This window comes from Haliotis rufescens, unplaced genomic scaffold, assembly GCF_023055435.1.
Source record: "Haliotis rufescens isolate VD_foot unplaced genomic scaffold, xgHalRufe1.0.p SCAF_32, whole genome shotgun sequence".
NCBI lineage: Eukaryota > Metazoa > Mollusca > Gastropoda > Lepetellida > Haliotidae > Haliotis > Haliotis rufescens.
Window position 1 is genome coordinate 5010321 of NW_025964024.1, and position 18218 is coordinate 5028538.

The 18218-nt window shown below is 41.4% G+C and overlaps 1 protein-coding gene across 6 annotated transcripts in view; it reads right to left on the reverse strand.

Moving 5' to 3' along the window:
• Positions 1-4474: 4474 nt before the first annotated feature.
• Positions 4475-18218, reverse strand: part of LOC124147673 (probable C-mannosyltransferase DPY19L3) — a 57151-nt gene continuing 43407 nt past the window's right edge. For all 6 annotated transcript variants that reach the window (XM_046518389.2, XM_046518387.2, XM_046518390.2 and 3 more), the window contains exons 9-18: positions 17985-18089; positions 16744-16817; positions 14502-14660; positions 13399-13535; positions 12506-12657; positions 11639-11695; positions 10790-10872; positions 8788-8920; positions 8258-8410; positions 4475-7258 (exon numbers count right to left, since the gene is read on the reverse strand). In XM_046518389.2, coding sequence (XP_046374345.1) covers positions 7109-7258; positions 8258-8410; positions 8788-8920; positions 10790-10872; positions 11639-11695; positions 12506-12657; positions 13399-13535; positions 14502-14660; positions 16744-16817; positions 17985-18089 — 1203 coding nt within the window. In that variant the 3' untranslated portion in view covers positions 4475-7108. The remainder of the gene's footprint in view (positions 7259-8257; positions 8411-8787; positions 8921-10789; positions 10873-11638; positions 11696-12505; positions 12658-13398; positions 13536-14501; positions 14661-16743; positions 16818-17984; positions 18090-18218) is intronic.

Here is an 18218-nt window from a genome sequence, read left to right on the forward strand (position 1 = left end):
CTGCCCGGTGGGATTTCAGGGCAGAAAAAAACGCCTCCGTGGTCTAGTGGTAGAGCGTCCGCCCGGAGAGCGGAAGGTCCGGGGTTCAATCCCCGACCGCGTCATACCAAAAGACGTTAAAAGATGGTACTTGTTGTTACCCTGTCTGGCACTCGGCATTAAGGGGCTAAAACAAGGACTGGTCGGCTCGGAGTCAGTATACTGTGTCTGAGTTGGGTATTCATGTTAAACTGCGGCTCGGTATCTCAGTGAGCTAGCACTATAAATTGGCATCAGTCCGGACTAGTACAAGCAGCCACACACACACACACACACACACACACACACACACACACACACAGTGTATGCACGTCGCTGTATAAGTGCAATAATCTTGGACGCGACGTTAAACTCCATTTCACCTAACCTCACCTCAGGTCAGAAAAGGAGTGGTTGGGTAGCCTAATGGTTAAAGTGTTCGCTCGTCATGCTGAAGACCCGGGTTCGATTCCCCATATAGGTACAATGTGTGAAGCCCATTTGTGGTGTCTCCCGCCATGATGTTGCTGGAATACTGCAAAAAGCGTGCACACATCCATCCATACTCACTCAGGTCAGAAAAGACCCTAGCACTTATGCCTAGTGCCAGCTGGGATGCCAGGGGAGAATGGGGACCAAGGACCCAATCAGAAAAGGCCCTGACTGGCACTTATGAGGGCCACATCACCCAATTACTCATGTTTCTTCCCAGTGGTGATGTAGTGGAAGAGCGTCTGCCTGGAGAGCGGAAGGCTTCGATCCCCGGCTGCATCATACCAAGAGACATTAATGATTACATTTCCTCCCTGTCTGGCGCTCGGCATAAGGGGCTAAAACAAGGATTGGTCGGCTTGCAGTCAGTATACTGTGTCTGAGTGGGGTATTCATGTTAAACTGCGGCATGGGGTCTCAGTGGGCGAGCGCTATAAAATCAGCATCAGTCCAGACTAGTACAAACAGCCACACACACACACACACGTGCATGCACGTCGCTATATAAGTGCAATAATCTTGGACGCGACGTTAAACCCCATTTCACCTCACCTCTCCTCACCTCCCAGTGGTGATGCCACATCACCAAAACCCTTTGAGGAATTTTAGACCCATAAAACCAATATGTGAACTGTACAACTGTTGAATGCAAGACATCCCTAATACAGTAATTCCAAAGCCTCTAGCTACCTCAATAAGGACGGTATTTGCGTTTCAGATTTAACTACCCGGTACCTTGATCTTTGATGCTTGCTCTTACAACACAGAAAGTTGGTTCAGGACTTTACAATGACTATTCATGTGACGTTGACCTTCAATAAAGTTGCTCAAAAGCTTATCAATTCAAGTTCCACCCACATTTTATCCTATTACACTTCTTGAGTTATCTTGAGTGTAGGTCATTGTGAGTGTATTGACCTTCAATATGGGTTACAAGTATTTCCAAGTGACTAAATTTGATGTCCCTTGGCGGTTTTTAACAGAACAAAAATATTTGCATTTGCTACTCATTGAAAGTAGGTCACAGTGGCCTTACACTGATTTCATTTAGATTGTCATCACTTCTCATTCTTAGTATTCATGGTTGGCCCAGTCGTCTAAGGCGCAGCGACTCGCTGTGCAGAGTTGCATCCCTTGGGCACACCAGAAACCTATGATCATTGGTTCAAATCCTGGTTCCCCCCGATGATGTTTCTAGGTTTGTCAGCACCATACCCGTGATTGTGGGTTTCAATGAAGTGGTAAACGTCTGAGACCTGAATCACTTCTGGCTTTCCTCTCACATTAAGCTGACACGCCATGATATAACTGGAATAATGTTAAAAGCGGCGTTAAAACCCAACTCCCTCACTCACTCATTCTTAGTATTCAAATTATACGTTACTACTAGTGATGGTAAGATATTGTAAGCCACAAGGCTAATGGTACTGCTCTCTCAAGACTCGGAAAAATGCATGCACCCATTAATGTGACAGTCATTTAGCAATCTGTAGACTAATGATCTTAATGCTTTTAAAAGAGGTCCCTTCTCCCTGCATGTGTCCAGTACATACATTTAAATATGTACAACATAAATCATAAAAAGTACATGATTAATATGACTATTAGATGTGAGAGTAAATCCCATTGTGATGGACCGAAGGCACCATTTCTGGATTCTACGGTCCATGTTTTCTAATACCAAGACAGACCCGTAAAGATCTGGGTAAGAATTAAGTCTTCAGCAACCCATGCTTGTTGTATGAGGCGACTACTGGGATCAGGTGGTCATGCTCGCTGTCTTGGTTGATGCATGTCATCGTATCCCAATTGCATGGATCGATGCTCATGATGATGACTGTCACTGGATTGTCTGGTCCAGATTCGATTATTTACAGACCGCTGTCATATAGCTAGAATATTGCTGAGTGTGGCGTTAAAACAACAAACAAATAAAATCAATAAATAAAATCAAGACAAACCAGTTTTTATTCATCTAAAATAATTTATTTGCATAGACATACAATTGCATCAGTTGAATGAATGATACAGGAAATATTGATATTCTTTCAAGCTTGTGAAACACAAGTGGTTCTCTTTCATTACTGTGTAAAGATAAAACTGTGTAAAAGACCTTTGATGCATTCTTCATGTTTTCGAAGTGTCAATTTGAATCACACAGTTTAACCAAATGAAATGTCAATTTTTGATCGTAAAGCAGATTATTTGTTTGAAAAATATCCATGGCAAAGTATGCCGCCATCTTGGATGAAGATAAAATAAACTTACGACAGGTATCTTAGATTTATGACAATCTTACGATATCTAAGGGTTACGATAGTTTTGAAAATAGGCTACGATAGCCTACGATTTCCTTTCAATAACTTTACGATAATTTTAAGGCTACGATTGTTTCGAAAATCTAGGCCCTGGTCATGTTGACACTGCTGAAAACAACCTGACATCACTGACAGATCCCCAGAGGGCAGGTCTTTTACTAAATATTCCCTCTGAGAACTTGTGAGTGCTTTGTTCAATAAAAGAATCAATTTGTTTCATAATTAAAAATTCATGTCCACTAAATTTTCACAAGCTGACATTGTTTAAGAAATGACCAAATGCTTAAACACTAGTATGTTTATGACAGACGTTTCATTTCCATTTTAGCTAGCCTACAAATTGTTTGCTTCATCGTACACACTGTACCTATTTGTCAATAGCATCCTTCAAATGGACTAGCTACTAGCATCAACTAGTTCATAACATCTAGAAATGGACAGCTACTAGTATCAACTAGTTCATAACATCCTAGAAATGGACAGCTACCAGTAACAACTTTTCCATATGTCCATAACATCCTAGAAATGAACAACTTGAAAGTACAGTATCAACTAGTCCATACGTCCATAACATCCTAGAAATGAACTAGTAAATACAGTATCAACTAGTCCATATGTCCATAACATCCTAGAAATGAACACCTAGTAAATACAATATCAACTAGTCCATATGTCCATAACATCTTAGAAATGGACAGCTACTAGTAATTACAACTTGTCCATACATCGATAAACATCCTTCAATGGACTGACTGCAAGTAAACAGGCCATGAAGCAGCTAGCTATTTTGTCAGAGACTATTGTTTGTAGCATAACAGTTTACAACTTTGTATGCTTTTTTTTCAAAACATTAAAGAAAAATAACTCTCTAGCCTTAAGCCAAGCTGCGTGTGTGTGTTTGTTGTTAAACACCACACTCGGCAATATAACAGCTATATGACAACAGGCTGAAGACAACGACAGTACTGGGTAGGCCTTTTCCCATCCTGAGAGTGATATCTTTACTTCACCTACACTCTTTGACACAAACACAACACTTTGGTTTGTTTCACCTCTTTTAAGAGTCTTGCAATTCCAAGAGTTAATCTGTGCCACATGCCCAAACAATACATTTAATGTAGACACCCAATCATGGGACTGGCACTGAGCTCTAATATTGACTCTGTCACATGATCAGTATTGACCTGCCACGTGATGAACATTGACTAGTCTGCCAGTAAACAAGATGGCATCTGGTACTAACATTTCATGGTTTCAGCTAAGTTACTGAAATCAAAGACGTACATGTATATACATCTTTGCTGTAATGAAACAGAGGATGGTTTGAAGGCTTCATAAACTTTAAAGGGAATTTTGGTATTACAAAATGAATGATTACCCTTGGCGAGGTCAATATGTGAAAACAAGGACCCTAGGTCTTAACCCCTGAGGTGGTCTGACCAGACCGCTGTAGGGGATGGGTCCAAGGGTGATTGGAGTATCTATTTTTATAGCTAAAATGGATAGAATTATCATTAAACCGCCTGCATGTTATCAGAAATGAGCAGGCCATGACGTCAGGGATAGGTGACGTCACGTTCAATAGTGACGTCATCTGGTTTGTTCTATGAAGTTTCCATATTTGTAAAAGTGGGTCAGTGGCATTCCTGTTGATTGCAGTAAATGTTTCAAAACCGATATTGTTGTTTCTTATTATTTGAAAAAAATTCCATCCATTTTAGCTATAATAATGGTAACGTTTTTTTTTAGGGCATTATCATTTGCAGAAGCCCTAGGTCTTTTCACCTATAATAATAAGCATCCATCAGACATGAGAATTGCAAATCTGGTTTTTGGAGGAACATTGCCAATCTAGGGGGTTCTAGGAATTAAATAAGTGCATTTTACATCATTCTGAGAGGAAAAAAAACGGGAATCCGGGGAAAATTCTCATGCCTGATCCATACAGTGCCACTTCAGCACCCTGAACATTAGATGTGCAGGATAGACCTGTCACAGACACCTTTCTTCTAGTTCTATGCTGACCCTATATGATGAAACACTGAAGACCATCTGAACAAAACACCACAAATACCCTGATAACACCAACCCCGTGAGATTCATTCATGTACAACACTAACACGCCACACCATTAATACAGTCACACATTTCACACAATGCTCTAAAATGAGAAAGTAAGATGACATAAGAATGACTATCACTGAAGGTTGCATTTGTAAAATACCGGTACTGTAGGTCATTCAAGGAAACCACTGGGTGATGCCAAAAGGCTGGAAGACCTAACTCTTGAGACCTAAATAGGTCACAATGGAATTCCTTTTCTGGACATGACAATGCTGTAACTGCAAGCAGAAATTGTGGAGGAACCCTTTGACGATGAGATATGCTGTTAGGAAATTAATAAGCATCACTTGGAATGGGATATGTTCTGTGGTCTCATTGTACAAATATAAATCACAACGGTTGTAAACAGGGAGCAAAAAGGTTGAGTCAGTGTTTAAGTTTAACGCCGCCGAACAGTATTCCAGTTATATCACGGCATGTAAGCTTAATGTGGTAGGAAAAGCTGAAGTAGTGCAGGTCTCAGATGTTTACCACTTTGGTGAAACCCACGAGCAGGGGTATGGTGCTGACAAAAATAGAAATAATTGAGGCGAAGCAGGATTCAAACCCACAATCATAGGTTTACAGGTTATGTAGAAACGTAAATCATAACTGGCGTAGGACCGGGAGCTTTGTGAGCACATGTCATGGATTTGTTCTATTCATCATTTGTCCATTAGCACTTAACATAAATGCCTTCTAAAAACACTTCCAGACATATCAATATCATGTGGAGAAACCTCTACATGGCTGTCTTCAACAAGGAAGCAGTTTGTTTATCTGTTGCAGCTAATGTTATGATACTGCCTTCAGGAAGTCATAAAAAAATATAGTAAAATCAGATCATATGAAAATACATCTAGCCATGTCATGTGATTGATTCATCCATTCTCTTCAGGTACAAAAGTCTGTGTGTCGGGGAGAGGAACATGACCTGAGCCTCTCCTTCCTCAAAGCAATCTTAGTGCTATGATGATCGCAAGTCTACCGGTATGCTAAAGTATGGGACTTACGATCACCTTTGAGGAACTTCGCGGAACAGGACCCTGAGCCTCTTTCCCAAAAGCAATCTTAACGCTAAGGCAATCAAATCTCTCATACTTTAACATAGGCTTACGATGATCGTAGTGATAAGATCGCTTTGAGGAACAGGACCCTGAGCCTCGTTCCCAAAAGCAATCTTAACGCTAAGGCAATCGAAGCTCTGATACTTTAACATAGGCTTACGATGATCGTAGTGATAAGATCGCTTTGTGTTCATGAAAAAACAAGACCTTAGTAGAGATCCCCGGAAAACATATTTAACCATTCTGGTTCTTAAATATCATCATCTAGAACTGGATTTGGGGATAAATGAACCTTTATATGCTGAATGTATAACTGTGGAGAAGATTGAGGGTCTCACTGAACATTGGACTACGCTGGTACACAGCCAAAACAGAGTGTGAGAGACAGATCTACTGACCATAGGGTTACACACAGTAGCTGCACCCAGTGGAAGATCCACACAATCTAGAGGGACACAGAACATGGGCTATGATGAAAAGGGAGACTTCAAATATACCCTGCACTGGTGAAGATGACTGACCATGGAAGAAGGTTGATGGGACTCCATCCATTCTAGATATTGTACATATTAGCTTTGACTGTAGGAGATGTTCTTTGTCTAAAACTGCAGCAATTCTGGGTACTCTTATTTACAAAACAAAAGCTTTGAGCATGGAGTTGGCTGTTGTCTAATGCCGTAGCTATTCTTGATACTAATATTGCAAGAAAAAGACTTTGAGCATTGAGGATAGTTGTGTTGGGTGCTGCAGCAACTATCTTTCTGCCATTCTGGGTATTGCCATTACAAGAATCATTGAGTATAGAGTTTGTTGTCTAATGCTGTAAACGTTTTCCACCCCGCTGAGAGGTACTTTCATCAGAAGTAAGCATTAAGCATAGGTTTAAATAGTGGTTTCATTCTGCAGCAGTTATTCAGCCTGACAAGGAGTGTGTTCTGTGTTCATGTAAAAATGTCCAATGTGTAAAAAATAAACATGGCAGCTGTAGTATAAGGAGAAATATATTTGAAGGAGAAAAAAATAGAATTATGCAATCACAACCTTTGGGATTTCTGGTGGCAAAATGGGTGTACATGGTATAACTACTCATTCAATAATATTTCCCCCATATCAGAGCACTTGGTGAACTCTAAACGTTTTGTTCTCGAATACTTTCTTGAAATATTTGGTAAAATTTGGTTGATCATGTCGTATTTGTTCACAGAAGCGTGGGGTGTTGCTGTACTCCAGCCCATCTTCCTTGTTTCCATTGTCCGGCACCTGAAAAAGTCGTTAGCAACAGGTAAGTCAGGTGAATGGGAGAAGGTCGGTAATACTACAAATGAGATACATTAATGAGAAAGCATCTATCCCAACTTTATTTCAAGATCACATGATCAGTTTGGAGTTGTACCCAATTGATGTGACAGTATGTGGATAAAATATATGGAAAGTATATACATGAATCTTGTGTCTACCTGATCCCCATGTGTGAGTGAGTGAGTGATGAAGTGAGTATGTGAGTGAAGGAGTGAGTGAGTGTGAGTGAGTGAGTGAGTGAGGGGGATGGCGTGAATGAGAAAGCGAGGTTGGGAGTATGGTTCCATCACCTTCTGTAATTGACTTTGAGTGAGTAAGGTTTTACGCCGCTTTTAGCAATATTCCAGCAATATCACGGTGGGGGACACCAGAAATGGGCTTCCCACATTGTGCCCATGTCAGGAATCAAACCCGGGTCTTTGGCGTGACGAACTAACGCTTTAACCACTAGGCTACCCGACCGCCCCATAATTGACTTTGAAGTAAGTGAGTGAGTGAGTGAGTGAGTATGTGAGTGAAGGAGTGAGTGAGTGTGAGTGAGTGAGTGTGAGTGAGTGTGAGTGAGTGAGGTGTGAGTGAGGTGTGAGTGAGTGAGTGAGTGAGAGGGATGGTGTGAATGAGCAAGGGAGGTAGGGAGTATGGTTCTAACACCATCAGTATTTGACTTTGAAGTTAGTGTCAGAGTTGGATTTCATGCCATATTTTTATACAGTTGATCAGAATATCAATGACGTTTTGTTTCAGAAGACACAAGGATCATTCAGGTATTGAAAAGAGTTATCGTAAATATTTTATTTTCCCAGGAGCAATTTTTTTTCCAAGGCTCATGGATCCATAACCTCAAAATTTAGTGCTAAGATGTTTGAAACTCCCATACTTTAGCATACGTTTACAAAAGTCGTAGAACTAAGATCGCTTTGTGGAACAGGGCACAGGTCTCTTGTTATCCTGACTACATACCTGTCCATTGTCAAAGTCTATGAGGTCGGGGACGCGGCAGCCGGTGGAGGCCGCACGGCAGATGGAGTCCTCCAGGATGATGTAGTTACTCTGGTGTTTCTTCAGGATCGCGTGGACGTCTGCTGGTTCACGCTTGCCGTATATCTGGTACAGCTGCAACAGACATCAGCATCTCCCGTCTCACACCAGTTTTACACAACAGCAGTTTATTCAAGGCCAATCTTAGTTATCTGTTCGTTTGTTGTTACGCCGCACTCAGCAATATTCCAGCTTTATGACGGCGGTCTGTAAATAATCAAGTCTGGACAAACAATCCAGTGTTTGATATCATGAGCATCAATCCATACAATTGGGACATGATGACATGCACGGTGTAAGAATCTCCATCGAAATGTCTAGAAGTTGTTACCCATAACCATGTTTTCTTACTTTATTTATATGTTATTGTAATAAATAGAAATTGCTCCAGTCGAAGAGACCTAATGTGCCTAAAATACTGCAGTGATGTTTCTTGCAGAAGGTGAACCGACCTCCTTGGTCTTAATGCGCAGGCCTTTGTGCTCGTAGTGAGGGTGGTTGGTGATTGGTCTCTCCGTGCACAGCTTCACCCCGGCCAAGAGCTGCATGCTGCCGGTGAACGAGGAGGTCTTGGGAATGTCCTTGCTGGGAGACAGAGGATCAAACTGTCACACAACTTATACCACAAGCTGTTTATATGGATGGTCAAACTGTCAGACAACTTATACCACAAGCTGTTTATATGGATGATCAAACTGTCAGACAACTTATACTACAAGCTGTTTATATGGATGATCAAACTGTCTGACAAGTTTTAAAACAAGCTGTTTATATGGATGATCAAACTGTCTGACAACTTATTCCACAAGCTGTTTATATGGGTGATCAAACTGTCAGACAACTTTTAACACAAGCTGTTTATATGGATGATCAAACTGTCAGACAACTTTTAACACAAGCTGTTTATATGTATGATCAAACTGTCAGACAACTTATACCACAAGCTGTTTATATTGATGATCAAACTGTCAGACAACTTTTAACACAAGCTGTTTATATGGATGATCAAACTGTCAGACAACTTATACCACAAGCTGTTTATATGGATGATCAAACTGTCTGACAAGGTTTAACACAAGCTGTTTATATGGATGATCAAACTGTCAGACAACTTTTAACACAAGCTGTTTATATGGATGATCAAACTGTCAGACACCTTATACTACAAGCTGTTTATATGGATGATCAAACTGTCAGACAACTTTTAACACAAGCTGTTTATATGGATGATCAAACTGTCTGACAAGTTTTAACACAAGCTGTTCATATGGATGATCAAACTGTCAGACAACTTATACCACAAGCTTTTTATATGGATGATCAAACTGTCAGACAACTTTTAACACAAGCTGTTTATATGGATGATCAAACTGTCTGACAAGTTTTAACACAAGCTGTTCATATGGATGATCAAACTGTCAAACAACTTATACCACAAGCTGTTTATATGGATGATCAAACTGTCAGACAACTTTTAACACAAGCTGTTTATATGGATGATCAAACTGTCTGACAAGTTTTAACACAAGCTGTTCATATAGATGATCAAACTGTCAGACAACTTATACCACAAGCTGTTTATATGGATGATCAAACTGTCTGACAAGTTTTAATACAAGCTGTTTATATGGATGATCAAACTGTCAAACAACTTATACCACAAGCTTTTTATATGGATGATCAAACTGACAACTTTTAAAACAAGTTGTTTATATGGATGGTCAAACTGTCAGACAACTTTTAACACAAGCTGTCTATAAAGATGATCAAAATATGGCACAAATTTTAACACAAGCTGTTTCTATAAACATACTCACTGCCAAAAGAAACGCAAAACCATACATGTTGGTAAATACATGAAAAATGACTCATATTCAAGAGATACTAGATTAGTTCGATGTACAAACATACTGGTATGTTGTGTGAACTGACGCTCATGAAAACATCACATGTGACGTCATAGATCCATGACTCAAGATGCACCATTTGCCTCGTGCAGGATTAGCACGTAAAGTTTGAAAATCACATGCAGCATATTGTGATAAGAAAAAAGACACTCTGTGGTAACACTTGGCTGATCGTTAGTTTTGTCATTAATTGGTACACATTGGAAACATCTCTTCTTAACGTACATACTTCTCTATGTTCAGTATGGATTTGTTGACATGGTATTTCCGGTGTTACGTGCTCACGGTAACGTCTTTCCATGGGGGGAAAAAACATCAAAACTCATTAATTCGTGTATAATGCACACACCCTTCTACACAGCTGTGTTTTTTGGAAAAAAAGTGCGCACTATACTCAAGAAAATATGGTATGTTTCTATGGTTTGCGTTTCTTTTGGCAGTGAGCTGGTTGCTGTTTTGTATGTCAGTTTTTAACCACAATGCCAGCAGTAAGGATGCAGTAAGCCCAGTGCGATGCATGCTCCGCATCCCGAGATGCCAGACTCACTTGATCCACTCCATCAGCTCCACCGTGTCGGGGTCGTAGAATTCCCGCAGGTCACCCAGCTCACCTTGCACTGTCGGCCATTCCTAGAAAGTAAGGTGAGAGAAAAACTTATGAGCTGCAAGGAATAACTGATTTCTACTGAGTGAATTAGCCAGTGTCTTGTTTCAGAGACCATTTGATGACCTGATGAACAGAGATGGCATCCTCGTAAATGACCAAATGTGACAATGGGCGTATACATGTTGTCATCCTAATTTAGCAAATAACATGTGACAATGGGAATATATATGACGTCATGCTAATTTAGCAAATAACATGTGACAATGGGAATATATATGACGTCATGCTAAATTTGCAAATATCATGTCACTATGGGCATATATATGATGTTATGCTAATTTAGCAAATAACATGTGACAATGGGAATATATATGACGTCATGCTAAATTTGCAAATTACATGTCACAATGGGCATATATATGATGTCATGCTAATTTAGCAAATAACATGTGACAATGGGAATATATATGACGTCATGCTAAATTTGCAAATTACATGTCACAATGGGCATATATATGACGTCACGCTAAATTTGCAAACTACATGTCACAATGGGCATACATATAACATTATGCTAAATTTGCCTATTACATGTGACACTGGGCATATATATGACATCTTCCTAAGTTAACAAATTACATGTGACACTGGGCAAATATATGATGTTGCTACGGGTCACATTGTACACTATGATAACAGTGAGTGAGTTTCAGCCTTTAGTGGACCTTGAACAGTTGGACAGTTTAAGTAAGTATACCAAGACCTCCCATCAGTGAGTGGTGTACCTACCCTAGCAAACAGGACAGCCATGACCACAATGAGAGCTGAGTTTCTCATCATCTGGACCTGCAATGGAAGGACATCAGTTACCACAGATGGACACACACACCACACTCCCACTCCACATAGCACACTTTTACATACACACTAAGCAAGGGGGGATCCAGCAGTTTTAAAAAAGGGGCCGTCCAAAATATCAAAATCCTTTCAGATAATTTTACTGCCTACAACATACTACATTTGGTTTTCAAAGTGGGGGGTAGGGTTGGGTTCTGGACCCCCTGGACCCCTCTGGATCCGTTTATGCTAGGATATATTTTTAATGATATATTTTTAGTTTGTTTGTTGTTTAATACTGCACTCAGCAATATTCCAGCTATAGCACCCATAAAATAATCAAGTTTGGACCAGCCAATCCAACGATTGATATTATGAGTAGTGCAATGAACTACATCACGGGAGCGGGGACAGAGGCTGGGGTGGGGCCAGAGGCTGGAGCGGGGACAGAGGCTGGAGCGGGGACAGGGGCTGGATCGGGGACAGGGGCTGGATCGGGGACAGAGGCTGGATCGGGGACAGGGGCTGGGGTGGGGCCAGAGGCTGGAGCGGGGACAGAGGCTGGAGCGGGGACAGGGGCTGGAGCGGAGACAGAGGCTGGAGCGGGGTCAAAGGCTGGAGCGGGGACAGAGGCTGGAGCGGGGACAGGGGCTGGATCGGGGACAGGGGCTGGGGCACAAATGTCAGTGTCTAGAGACCAAATGGGCAGGCGGGACACTCTCATCTTATCCATTCTTCCCTATCTCCGTCACTGAGATACTGAGTCATTTAGTCAGTTCTATATTCCTGCAGGTTCTCAACACAGGGAGCATGACTTACAGAGAATTCCTTCAACTTGAACTTCTTCATGACAGCTTTCCACATGGCGTTGTCTACAAAGGCCACACTTCCCAGCACACACATGTACGGCGTCCACAGGTACTTCATCCTCAGCGTGGACATGGCCAGCAGACCAAACAACAACGTCTGAACTGAAGCAGAAACACTGGCATCAGCTCAAGTGGAGGACACACTTATAATATCCTACTTTTGTTTCAGCTTTCCCCAATCTAATGTCGATTAAATAAATCAAGAAAATAAATGAAAAAAAACAACAGACTATTTTTATCAACTTGATAACTCCATTCAAAACCTCACTCAAGGTGGATGTTTTAAAGTCCTAAATGACAGAAATTCTAGAGGTGAGGTGAGGTGAAATTGGGTTTAACATCGCGTCCAAGATTATTGCACTTATATAGCGATGTGCATGCACGTGTGTGTGTGGCTGCTTGTACTAGTCCAGACTGATGCCGATTTATAGTGCTAGCCCACTGAGACCCCATGCCACAGTTTAACATGAATACCCCACTCAGACACAGTATACTGACTAGGAGCCAATCAGTCCTTGTTTTAGCCCTTTAATGCTGAGCGCCAGACAGGTTAACAACAAGTACCATCTTTTAACGTCTTTTGGTATGACGCGGCCGGGGATCGAACCCCGGACATTCTGCTCTCTGGGCGGATGCTCTACCACTAGACCACAGAGGCGGTCCAGAAATTTTGGGAGAAAAATTTCAAGATGGTGGACCATATCAGAGAAGAAACATTGCATGTAAAACTAGTACCAGAACTTATAATGCCTGTGTCCAAACCTTGGCCACAAATGTTTACTGATATTGTCTACATTTGGTATTGACTGTATATCTGGAGGAGGTGTATGTGCAGTGACCTACTTGCTATATAGGCCACTTCTGGTCGGTTGCTGAGGATGTGCCTGGCTGGTGTCTCTGTGACCTTGACCTTGTCTCCAGCAGACTGGCTCTTGCCATTTGCTGCTGGTTCAGCAGCCATCTTGCTTTCATTTGGTTTACTGCAGGGAAAGAAGTCAGTGACATGTCCTTTCAAATACAGCCTTTCACACCATTCATATCATCAAGAGGAGAGTGATTGAGTGATTGAGCAAGTGAGTGAGTGAGTGAGTGAGTGAGTGAGTGAGTGAGTGAGTGAGTGAGTGAGTGAGTGAGTGAGTGAGTGAATGGGTGGGTGGGTGGGTGGGTGAGTGAGTGAGTGAGTGAGTGAGTGAGTGAGTGAGTGAGTGAGTGAGTGAGTGAGTGAGTGAGTGAGTGAGTGAGTGAGGGTTCAAGTTCATTTTGTGATATGACACTGTCAGCAACATGTGAGAGGAAAGCACAAAGCCAAAGTGAAACAGGTCAGAGACTTTACCATCCAGAAGCTTCGAACAGGCCAGCAATTCTGGTGTTGGTATTGATTCAAGTCGTCTGGGTACAATGACAGCAAAGAGTGAGTATATCGCTATACACATCAATATCATGGTACCAAGAATGGGTTCACACATTGTAATCACTAACAGAAAACATATCAACAACATACACCATGTAACAAATGTTATATTTGGGAAAACACTTTCTTAGTAAAGTACAGATTCTCGTACTTTTTTGGGTTGAGTCTAATCGCCAGCACAAAAAGTCAGCGATCTAACCCACTCAGCCAACGAGGCTTCCACAAAAATGAAAGTCCGACAACTGGTAGTCTAGATCACGTACTTTGAGTACCCCTCTGACAAGTGTCAATTGGCATGGCTCGCATGGCCGAGAGCTATGAATACACAATGCCATCTTGAAAGTGGTCAAATGTAACAAATGTTATATTTGGGATAACACTTTCTTAGTAAAGTACAGATTCTCATACTTTTTGGGGGTTGAGTCCCGTCTGGGATTCGAACCCACACTTGCCAGAAAAAAGTACGAGAATCTGTACTTCATAATCCTAAATAAATATATCAGGGAGCAGTCATTTTTGAAGGAAGGCCACCAACCTGAAGTTCTGTATGACAGCGATGACCAGTATGATGAGCATGGCAGCATGACACAGAGCATAGGGAGGGAACACCAGCCCAGATGTCAGGCGTTCATATGTGTCGCCAGTCAGGAAGTTGAACGCCCCGAGACACAGGTACAGACGGGAGTCAAAGTCCCTGCAACACAGGAGTATTAGCTGTACAACAATGCCCCACTCTTCACACTAATGGCAGCAAGACCACATATTTAAGACAATGACACAATATCATGACAAACAATGCTTCTCAGCACAGTGCAAGCTCACTGACCAAAACTCCTCTAACTTGGTTTAACTTCTTGCATCATTGTTCGAAATGAGTGAGTGAGTGAGTGATTGTGGTTTTATGATTTGGTTTGGTTTGTTTGTTGTTTAACGCCGCACTCAGCAATATTCCAGCTATATGACGGCGGTCTGTAAATAATCGAGTCTGGACCAGACAATCCAGTGATTGATATCATGAGCATCGATCCACACAATTGGGGTCGATGACATGCATCAACCAAGTCAGCGAGCCTGACCATCCAATCCTGTTAGTCGCCTTTTACAACAAGCATAGTCGCCTCTTACGGCAAGCATGGGTTGCTGAAGACCTGTTCTACACCGGAATCTTCACGGTGGTTTTATGAAGCTTTTAGCAATATTCCAGCAATATCACAGCGGGGGACACCAGAAAGGGGCTTCACACATTGTGCCCATGTCGGGAATCGAACCCGGGTCTTCAGCGTGACAGGTGAACGCTTTGACCACTATTCTACCCCACCATCCCTGTTCGAAATTAAGGGGTATGGGGTCCTTAAGGTTTGCTTCTATAGCATATGAATCTAGGGACACCTAAATCTTTAACTTTTAACATCATTGACTTTCACGTATAAGTTTCGAACACTGAGAATGATGTAACCTAATGGCCCCAGCACATAACATATTTTTCTGTATGTTGTCTATTATTGGTTGTTGTTGTTGTTTGTTGTTTAACGCCGCACTCAGCGATATTCCAGCTATATGATGGCGGTCTGTAAATAATCGAGTCTGGACCAGACAATACAGTGATTGACATCATGAGCATCAATCCACGCAATTGGGATATGATGACATGCATCAACCAAATGAGCGAGCCTGACCAACCGATCCCATTACTTGCCTCTTACGACAAGCATAGTCACCCATTGCAGCAAGCATGGGTTGCTGAAGACCAATTCTCACGGGTCTACTATTTTTGGAGTAACAACAGACTGACCTATCAAAGCAAATCATCCACTGCCTGTTGGTCCAAACTTGCTGACAAGTTACAGCATTGATTATTGTCATTATTTCATTCTAGACTTGCAATATTTCATACAACGACAAAACAAGAGTGTTACCTTATTCATCCTTTACCATTCATCTTTGCCCAAACTACACCTGGTTGGAAGACCCCCTATATGCATCTATTCAGCAGTGATCACAACTTTACATCCGACTACAATCACAGCCACGTCTGAAATGGCAGACATGTTTGTCTTAATCCTTGTTGTCACACCTACCTATGTTATCCCACTCATGTATGCCCTTGTTGTTACTGTTAATCCTCTACTGTTAATCCTCCACTTGCTATATATATTCTGCACTATGTCCCTCATTCAGTCTTGCTTGACAACGGTATAAGGATCTATACCGAAACGTCGCTTTTTTACAGTATTAAAGAAGTTGTTATCCATAAAATTGTGTCTAACTTGTCATCCGCCAACTTCTAAGTAATGCCTATCAAACAAGTTATGTTTGTCTGGGACGTTCTGATGTGTAATGCTGACCGATGGCCGATTTGTATGTTTGTGTAACTACCGTATTCGACGTAATAAGCGCCCAGGGCGCTCTCAAAATTAGAAATAGGGGGCTCTTATTAGAATATTACTTTGGTGGAAAAAAGAGTTGAAAGATAAATTTCATGGTTTATGCTGACAGTCTGAACTGTTTATATACGACAGATACATTTTTCCAGAATTTAATTAACCATAATTAAGGGTGCATATAACACACGAGTGCGTATTATACACGAATAAATAAGTCTTGTGTACATTGATAAATCGGAAGGGGTGATAATTGGGATTGTTCACTAGCCAATATATTAGCATATATCGCCGTGGGCACTTATTAGAGCGGGGTGCTTATTACGTCGAATACGGTATTGCAAATTGTAAAAGTTCTGAATTGTCCCTCCAACTCATGAGAGGAGTCCTACTCACCTCTGGTTCCCGTAACCAAACTTCCCACTCAGGAACTTGAATATGTGGTCATCAGCATCAACTTGCAGCAGGAGCTGGGAGGAAAACATACATTGACAAATCTCAGATTACTCCCAAAATTATGTGGATCACACATCCCCCGGTCAGGTGAAATTCGGACATAGAGTTTGGCTACTTATACCCCACCTTGGCTTCATCACCACTGGATACGCCAGTTCAGTGAAGAAAAGATTAATGCTGTTCAGTATTTTTACAAATCCCAAATCATCAAAAGGCGCCAGTACACCACCAGACTACACCACTCTACATAGCAACTTTCAACAGAAATATTTCACTTGTTTTCATCATGAAAAATCATGAAAAATCATGAAAACGCAACAAAATATAAAGCATGAAAATCCCAAATAATCAAACGGTAACAGTTCTCCACTAGATCTACATAGAAAGTTTCAACAAGAAATATTTAACTGTTTCGGAGTTCTGCTCCAGAAATGGAGCGGATGGCTGACTGATGGGGGATAAAAATCTCTTTGTTTTTCTGCCACATTTCAACAAACTGCCTGCACACCATTCTCCAACACAGGTTCTACACCTGGACAAGCCATGGGCCTCAGATTACAAATTGTGAACTGTACTTTTACAGTTAGCATTATCCATCGAGAAACCAACCTGTTATATCCTACAATTACCCCAGTCATTAGCACGGATGTATTTATTTCCCCTACATCCAAAGATCATGTACAGAGACACATTACTCCAGACAAATGCAATATTCAGACGCAATTTTGACCCAAAATGTCAGCCAAAAATTCCAATTTGGAATTTCAAAATTCATGTTAATATAGTTATAGCTAATGTTATGGCGTTGTAGAGGTAACTGTAATCACATGATAACAGGCCCAGTAGAGAGGGAGAGGCTTTCATGCATATTCTTACAGTATTGCAATGTTAAAATACCCCAGAATGTAGGAAGAACATCTAAAAAATCTCAATTTTGAACACAATGATATTTTGTTAACAATTTGCCTGCCAAGGGCACTCAGTGCAGAATCCTAGATAAATCCCTGGAATGATAGTCTCACATCAGTTTTATGCTGTAGAGGTTTGTAATGTGAAATTATTTATTTATTATGTGAGGATTTGTACCAGTCAGCTGCTGGCCAATGAGATAACTAGACTATATCTTACATAAGTAACAATCCAGTATTCAGGGAGGCGAGTGACAGCTGAGTGGGGCCTACCTTGAGCAGTGTCGTGATGACTCCCGCCAGCACCAGCACCAGCACACTGTAGACGACCGTCGTCACGATTCCCTTGATCACACCAGCAGATCTCTCCACCTCCCCCTGCAGCCAACACAACACAGTGTATACTTCTCACAGAAAACACACCACAACACAGTGAATACTTCTCACAGGCAACACAACACAGTGTATACTTCTCACAGACAACACAACACAGTGTATACTTCTCAC